The sequence below is a fragment of the Nuphar pumila genome, chromosome 16, assembly GCF_984573655.1.
Source record: "Nuphar pumila chromosome 16, dmNupPumi1.hap1.1, whole genome shotgun sequence".
Classification (NCBI taxonomy): Eukaryota; Viridiplantae; Streptophyta; class Magnoliopsida; order Nymphaeales; family Nymphaeaceae; genus Nuphar; species Nuphar pumila.
Window position 1 is genome coordinate 81,721,461 of NC_143264.1, and position 8,592 is coordinate 81,730,052.

General features: G+C 39.9%; 1 protein-coding gene across 1 annotated transcript; it reads right to left on the bottom strand.

The window, feature by feature from the left end:
• Window positions 1–3,778: 3,778 nt before the first annotated feature.
• On the bottom strand, window positions 3,779–7,602 carry LOC149813831 (uncharacterized). Its single transcript, XM_089991838.1, has 3 exons — window positions 6,770–7,602; window positions 4,378–4,689; window positions 3,779–4,256 (listed from the first exon to the last, which is right to left on the bottom strand). Exons 1-3 carry the CDS (start codon window positions 7,472–7,474, stop codon window positions 4,050–4,052), a joined length of 1,224 nt encoding a protein of 407 aa, XP_089847964.1. The 5' UTR covers window positions 7,475–7,602; the 3' UTR covers window positions 3,779–4,049.
• Window positions 7,603–8,592: the final 990 nt, after the last annotated feature.

Sequence of the window (8,592 nt, forward strand, 5' to 3'; positions counted from 1 at the left end):
CTCAGGCCTTGCCCAGCCGATCCAATCGGTTGGGTGTATTCTAGTCAACTGCCCAGCATAACACAATGTAAAAAAAATTTATTTTTTGTGTTCCACATGCTATTTTTTTTATAGGGTTTCAACCCACCTGCCCATTCGAACCCAGGTCGGTTGGGCTTGACAATCTGCCAAAACAGTCCCCCCCCCCCCCCCCCCTCTCCGGTCGACACTGGGTCAGCTAGGTCTAACCAAAACCATCTGACCCGACTGAACCTGGTTTCAGCTGAACTTAGTTCGGTTGGGCCTGTCAGGCTCTACAATTGCCCAGCTGAACCCGGTTCAGCTAGGTCTGATAGGATTTATATAAAAAAACAAACATTTATATTTACCTCTCTTTTTTTTTGCTTGCAGGTACCTGGCCCAGTCGAACCCAATTTGGCTCGATTTGTGCCCTGCTAAGACTCACCCAGCCAACACAATTGGTTGGGTCTAGTCACATGCATATGCCCAGCTGAAGCCCATGACTCGGTTGGACCTGGTAAAAACATAACATAAAGTTTTGTTTTTAAAAGACTAGAACCTAAATCAATAGCGCCTAGTTGCAAACCTGTCGAGGTCTGTCCACCATTGCAGTGGACAGATCTATCTAGATTGGACAGGGACAAAATTATCCTATATGTCTCGTCTGTCTTGTCTGTTTCATCTGTCCTGTCTGTCTAAGAGTAAAAAGGGTCAGGCCTGTCTAGATCTGTCCGATTATTTCATGGACAGATTTGTCCAGGTATATATATATATAGCCACGAGCTTTGACACACACACACACACACACACACACATATATATATATATATATATATATATATATATATATATATATATATATATATATATATATATATATATATATTCGTATATACATATGTGTGCATATGCACATAAATCTGAAATAAGTTACATCATTATATAGGTATCACATCCCTAATTCGAAATATAACTAGATCACCATGTATATGTTAACTTTTCCTATTTTTAGATATGAGAAAGCAGACTAGATTCATGATCTTTTTATAGAATATCGCTTAATCATATTTAAACTCTTCTTCCCTATTTGAATTGAAAGAGATAAACTCTTACTTTTTTTAACGCTTGAAAAAGATGATTAAAAGAGCTTTGAATCTTCAGAGAGGACGATGGCTTCTCCATCCTTCTTCTTCCCTTCTCTTTACCTTCTTTTTCTCTTTTCCTTTTTTTTCTCTCTCTCTCTCTTTTCTTTCTTTCTTTCTCCCTCTCTCTTGTTCATTCTCTAGTTCATGCCTCCCTTCTTTTTTTCTTACTTTAAATAATGAGAGGCCCTAGAGGTGATGCCCCTCTAGGGTTTCTCATTTGGGGGCTGGAGATAAAGCTACTTTTTCTAATTTTTCTCTAACTCCCTCTTTTTTGATAATTTTTTCAAACTTCAAAATTTTCTTACCTTCTTTTACCATAGCTTGCCTTTTTCTCTCCTTATCTTAGGCTCAAGGTAACTATTCTAAAGACCCAATATTTGGTGAGTTTCAAACTTTTGAAATTAATTTAATTAATTTATTAATAAATAATTATCTTGAAGCTTCTAGAGAGTGCCTTATCCCTCTGGAAGTCTTTTTAAATTTAAAATTTACTTTATTTTAACTTAAACTTTGAATTTAAAGTTACATTATAATCAGATCTGGATTTTGAATCTGGATCCAGATTCTAGATCCAAAATTTATTTGGATCCTAAATTAGATCAATTCTTAATTAATATAGGTCTTGGATTGAGTCTAGATCCATATTAATTTGGATGATGAGATCCAAATCCATACCTGGCCCGTCGAGAGGGTCTTTTTTTTGAAAAAAAAATTTTTTAGGCTAACCGTAGCTCGGATTGGAAAAAAGTAAAAAATCGTTGGACTCCGGATTTTGAGATGCATCCAACGTCATATACTTTGAATTTTGTTTCCGAAATTCACCTGATTTTAACTCAAATTTTGCTCAAAATTCGTTTGAATTTAAAGGTCAAAAATAAAACTCTTTAGTACATTTGTTGGCTCATATCGACACTGTCAATAGAATTTGGGCCAAGCCCATACTCAAATTAACACATTCCTAATATTGGAGGTTCATCAATTTTCCCCTACATTACAGCTCCAACCCTTTCGGTTATTGGGCTACCCTGGGAGGTTTTCTCTAATATGCATTAAAAACATTGCTGGCAGTCATAATGGAGGACATAAAAGCTTCATTTAATCAAACCACAGGTTGCTCCTTTCCAACTGTCTGAAATACAGAGCAAATGGGTGGCACGCATTCTCTCAGGACAGATCTTGCTTCCAACCGAACAGGAGATGCTGGAAGATGCGGAATCTTTTTACTCCCAGATAGAAGCTGTTGTATGTCAGATTACCAGGTAAAATTGATCTTGTTACGTAAATGTGAAAACCTTTAACAAAACTTAGCATGAATATAATTGGTCAATGCACCACATAAAAATTTAGTGTTGGTTAACATTGCGGCCATATTTTTTTTTCATGTTATGGGTTCTCTCATTTTAGAAGGAATCAATTTTCATGATTTTAACTTGTTTAAGAATATGAGGTGCTTTTCATAGTTTGAATATGTTGATTGGCTTACAACGCAATGTGGGTGCTCAAAGGTAGAGGAATGTTGGAAGATGTATGTTGCAAGGACAGGCAAGAGACTTGTCGTGATGAATCTGATGACCATCATTTGGCTTTGCAAGCCCAAGAACACTTCCTCTCTCTTGAGAAGTTAAACATAAGATGATATTTTCCTGTTGGTTATTGGTTATGTATTTGTATTTTTTTCCTCTCGCTTCCTTGAGTCATTGTTTCACTGGAACTGCTTTTACAAACCTGACCAAGAAAGCAACATTCTCATTTGTCTAGACATCATGGCCAAGCAACCTACTCGAGCAATATCGTGGAAAAAAAAACACTTGATTGATTAAGAATTCATGCCATTTTGCTTAATCATTCGAGATCAGTGCTAAAACTTATAAAAATTGTGGTGCATAGGCTCCATGACTGAATAAATTTATGACAGGTTTAGATAGTGTTGAAAGAGTCTTATTTGTCAGTTTTCAACTAAATTATCAACTTAAAATTGTCTTTTCACTCTCTAAGTGTGCTTGTTCCCCCCTTCTTCCTTACCAATGAATTGCTAATCCTTGTGAAAAAACTCTGATGAGGAAAAAAAAGGCACTAAGAGCCCCCCCAGTTCAATATTTGTTCTATTTTCAAACCTGGAAACAGCTGATATTGGAGACCCTTGAGAAGTTACTACTTTGCAAAAGATCATTCTTATAGAGCGTTTCTACCATAAAACCAGTCTTAAGAAAGAACAGCAAATTCAATGCACGGGGTGCAATAGCTGCAGTTGTTTCTTAACACACATGGACAGACCAGATTCATAATATGGACCGGTCAAACGTTACTTAAATGCCAATTTCCATGGACTGCAATGCATCAATTTGTTATTTCATCAAACAGCAATACCACCTTACCAATTAACCCGTGGTGCCCTAAAACCAAGGTGAGAAGAGTGCAACCTCGTAGCTTAGCTTAGACATGACTATTTATTTATAGAATATAGGTTAACAATGATAGAAAAACCAATCGATATTCAGTTTGCCAGATCGGCGAATGTCTTGATAGAGCCAGGCTCCAAAAAGATGAACCCACCACTATTTTCTTCTGTTCTAATAGTATATGATAAATATATGTGTTGTAATCTCTAACAGAAGGAATGGAAGGTAATATAAAGAACATAAGTCTATTAGTACGATCATATTATGGATAGCGTTTGGGATACACCCTTAAAACACAACAAAAAAAAAAGGTTCAAACTACCAAAACCTTTCCCGTCCAGAAAGCAAAGAAACAAGCAGAAAGGGAACCACATTTGGTCATGCAAAGGTACCAAAATGGAGAAAGAGCAAAACAGGAAGAGGAGGCCCTTTCATCTGTTCCTATCATATGCTCAAATAACCCGCCTCTCTACAAGACCTCATGGAGGCCTGCCTTGTGACCATCTTACTGTTGGTCAAGCATTTGGACTACCTCAGCCACACCCTTGGCCATCTCTTTCATTTCAGCGTTACTGAATTGTCCAGGCAGGTCGAACTTCCTTCTCTTGAATGATGCCAACTTCCCCGCGGGCTGCGGGTCGATCGTGTCCAGCATTGCTTCCAGCTCTGCAATCATAGTCCTACGTGCCTCCCGGATCAACAAATCGGTGCCCTGGAAAAGAATGAACATGACAATTCAGTTGGTTTTCCAAAAGAACATGCAATCTGGCAAACCAAATAGGAACTATGGTCTATAGCAGGATAGTGGGAATCCTTAACAAGCAGTATTGTACCTCAATGGCTTCAACAGTCAGGAGGAGGACAATGATCTTCTCTGAGAACCTTTGCCGTTCTTCAGCATCTACAGTGAGGCGACGTCGATAAGAGTTGTTGTTGAAGAAGCATCTGAGTTCCTTCAATTTAGCCTTGGCGACTGCAAGATCCCTAAGTCCTCGGAGGGTCTTTGAGCGGCGGACAAGATATGCTCGGAAGCTCACTTGGATGATCAGGGCAGCCTCAACAGGAGATAGCTCCTTTTCCTTGCCTTTACCTGCTCTGCTCTTAATAGCTGCAATAGCTGCTGCTCTCCTCTTGGCAAGCACATCCTATGCATGTAAAAGATTAGAATAAAAGACCAAGTAAAGGATGCTTGATTATGTAACGAAAAAGAGAAGATGCCCGTGGATTTCTTGATATCTCTCTAGTTCCATGAAGATACCCATTAAATATGGTTCATCAAAAAGGAAAACTGAATCACAAAGTAGCCATGAGAATGCTTGTACTCGGATTCCCTCTTTACATTTTAGCAGGCTGCAGGGATATCTTAATTCCAAACACAGGCTAACACATTCTTTAAGTGAAACACAAGAATCATAAGAGAGTTTTACTGAGCGAAGCTACAGTGGCCATAGCAGAGACTTGACACCTTTTAACCAAACTAACCAATGAATCAAGTGCTGCAACGTATATTACAAAAAGACCTAGAAAAAAGCCGTCTTCGTTTCAAACCAAATGTGCCAACAAGCATTGATGATTTTTTTTTTACTTTTTTTGAAATATCATCCATGGCATGATCCCATAACGCAACTTGCTTGTTACGTGATCATCTTTCTTCGTGGAGAAAAGGTTTGTATCATTCATGTTTAGAGTTAAGACTGTGGTTTACACCATTCATATATAGAGTTAAGATTATGTTACAACACATTATTCATTCCATCATATCGCATCTTCACATTGTTACGAAAAAAAATGGAGCGGGTTGCAACATTCATTCTTGTCCATATCTGTTACAAATAAGCTCTGTTTAATCATTTTCACTCATGCTTGATAGATAATAGAACTCTTCTTATTGGCCTTTCTACACAAGAAAAAAGATCAGAAAAGAAAGCCATCAACACACCAAATCACTACCACCATTAAGATAATCATAATATCATGATCTCCATCCAACTCACGCACATTTCCCAGGTCAACAGAATGACGATGATCATCATCATCATCCAAATACAAGAAGTAGCCAATTAGTCATTAGCGACCTCAGAAGGCGGGGGACATGTTTGTCTGTCCCCACGTGCCAAGACCTGACGACTACATCACTTCCACCCATCAGTCATCAAGTTCATACGCCAAAAGAGATGTTTAATTTTTTCCAATCTCATAAAATAAGTAGAAACCCACATGACAATCGAATGGTAAATAGCCATTAATAGTTTAATACACCACTTACTCCACCACAATAATGGCAAAATGACAGACCTGGAAACCCCAGACTCTGACCAAAACTGCGGGACCAATGGCCTAGTGGGCCCAGGAACCACCACCCACATCACACCTCTCAGGCTCAGAGTCCCATGAAACGCCCAAAACGCCAAAAACAGACCGCCCTACCCTGTAGGGTATCCTAAGCGCCCCCCCAACCAATCAATATCCACTACTTTATAATTCGATAATAATCCAATATGGACTTTGACTAACAACAACAATCTTAATCTTGATGATGAACAATTGAACAAAGCTCTACAACAACAACCACAATTAGAAGACTGTTTAGTAGAGTTGATTTTACTCATGTGCCCCTCTTTTAATAATGTTTTTTCTTCCATCTTTTTCTTGCGTTGCTTCCAACCATAGAGATAAAATAATCACTTCCACATGGTTGAACCCGTTTATTTACGCATTAATGGGTAAGAGACATCCGCAAGATGACTAAATCTTCAAAGAGTGTGATTATATGTATATTCTAAAACATGTAGTAAACTGGTATGAACCTAATTTTTCATAGGTTTTTTCAGTTTTTTCTAAAATTTATGGTTTTTATAGAAACAGACTCTTGGATCATTCCCAATGCATGCAGGGTTAGATTGGAAGATCTCTGTTCAAACCTATGAAAATCTCTGTTCAAACCAGTTTACATATTTTACTATTTTACATATTCTTCTGTATATATATACGTTAACCCTATGTCTCCGTCAGAATGATAATGCTGATATTTTTCTAAACCAACTAAGATATTCATAAGCCCGTTTGAAGAGAAAGTTCGAGACATCCATCGTTTTTCCAGCCGTCTCAGAACATGGACGGCTATGATCTTGCACCAGCACAAAAGGCAAAGTACGGGATCCAACCTCAGAGAAAAACACTAAAAAAAGAAAAGAGGGGAAGGAGAAGGAGAGGAAGAAAGGTCACCAGCTTGTGAGCAATGGCGGAATTACCGTCATCGATCTCCACCACGCGAGTGGCCGGGGCCTTCCCCTTCTTGCCCTTCTGCGTCTTCCCCGCGGACGCTTCCAGCTTGCACGTGGCGGAGATCCGTGAGTCCTTGCCGTGGAGACCCTTGATCTCGGCCGTCCATTTCTGCTTGCGATCGAGCCCCTTCCCCCCCTCCGACTCGAGCTTGTAGCTGTAGGAGACGTCTCGGCCTCCGCTTCCCTTGCGGACGAGCCTGGGTTCGGAGGAGAAGATATCATCGAACCCCAGCTCGAGGGCGGAGATGCGATCGCTCAGGCACCTCAGTACCGAGTCCCTCTCGAGCTCGGCGGGCCAGCAGAGGCTGGAGCCGAAGAAAAGCGACGATGGTGAAGATGGGAAGGACGAATGGTGATACTCCTTCCTGTACCTCCTGAGGGAGGAGGAGAAGGGGGTCCTGCTGAACTCGATCAGATCGGCGCCGTATCTCTCGAAGCCATCGAGCGGGAGGGAAGGGAGATCAGGAGAGGCCGGGTGGAAGAAATCGAGGAGGGACAGACCTAGGGGCTCTTCCAGTTTCTCCTCCAATGGTGGTGGTGGTGGGAGGAGGAGGTTGTGGTAGCGCTTGGGCGGCGCAAAGGGAAGAAGTTGGTGGTGGTCGAAGGGGGAGTCCAAGAAAAACTCTGTCTTTCTGAAGAAACTCATCTTGTTGAGAGTAGAGATTCTCAGAGGGAAAAGTAAGAGCGGAAGAAAAGGAGGAGAAGAAGGAAGAGAAGGTCGAAAAGGAATGATTTTAAAGAACGGCGTTCTCTCTCTCTCTCTCTTTCTCTGAGCTCCGTTTTATACTTTTATTTTCGATGGAGAGATGGTTCCTGACTATATGTTAAATTTAAAAAATAAGTCAAGAGAAAATTTGCTGCCATGACATCATCGTCATTTGTGTTTGTCCCGGAGGATACACGATTTGTGAATCTGCCAGCGTCTAGTTGAGGACTTGATGTTTAGATACATTTCTGTATCAGAGAAAGGAGAAGGGTGAAACGATGCACGTGAGTGGGATTGATGGGTTAGGGTCGCCGCGGGCGCCTTCAGAGAAGACCAAAGCTCGCAGCCACCCGTGATATTCAGGATATTTAAATATCTCGCGATTTTGTCTACAAAATAACGGGAACAACAAAAATCAAAGATATTTTAAACTTACGAAAATACAGGAAAATTTTAAAATAAACCCTTCCCCACCCCACCCATATCGTGCCGATACAAATGTAAATATTGCTGGAAAAGTCGTGGTTTTTCATTGAAAGTGCGTTTGATTCCCGAAAAAAAAAAAAAGGCCATAGTTTGATAGTTCAAGCCCTCTGAACACATCTCATAAAATTGTGGTGGGGAAAAGCGTCTTTTTAGAACGGTTTCTCTACAAAAATGGTCAGACCCCGTGGGCGCCGGACAATTTATTTGAGCGTAAAATGCAAAAGCGGCAACTTTTCTCACAAAGAAAAAGAAAAAAAGTTACCAACGCAATCAAATGGCTTCTTGAACGATAGCATCAAGTTATCTGAAAATTACCGTTATACCTATGATAGGGACAGCATTTGCTACCTTCCCGTGTAAGGAACATCTTAGTTACAACTCATAGAGTGAGATTGTTTTGACCAAATCTGACGTGTTTAGCATGGTCAAAACAATTGGAATTGACTATTAGATGATAGTTTTTCAACTAAAAAATATATTTTTTTGAGGTTCGAAAATTGGGTACATTGTTGGTTGTTGATTGTTCAATCCTCATGCAATCTGATATATACATTGAAAAACATGATCAAAAG

Bases quoted from the DNA above. Each gene is read 5' to 3' on its own strand.
- LOC149813831 (XM_089991838.1), bottom strand. From the start codon at position 7,474: ATGAGTTTCTTCAGAAAGACAGAGTTTTTCTTGGACTCCCCCTTCGAC. The intron at 4,690-6,769 runs GTGACCTTTCTT...TTACATGCATAG, and splicing joins CCGCCATTGCTCACAAGCTG to GATGTGCTTGCCAAGAGGAG. The intron at 4,257-4,377 runs GTACAATACTGC...ATTCTTTTCCAG, and splicing joins TGACTGTTGAAGCCATTGAG to GGCACCGATTTGTTGATCCG.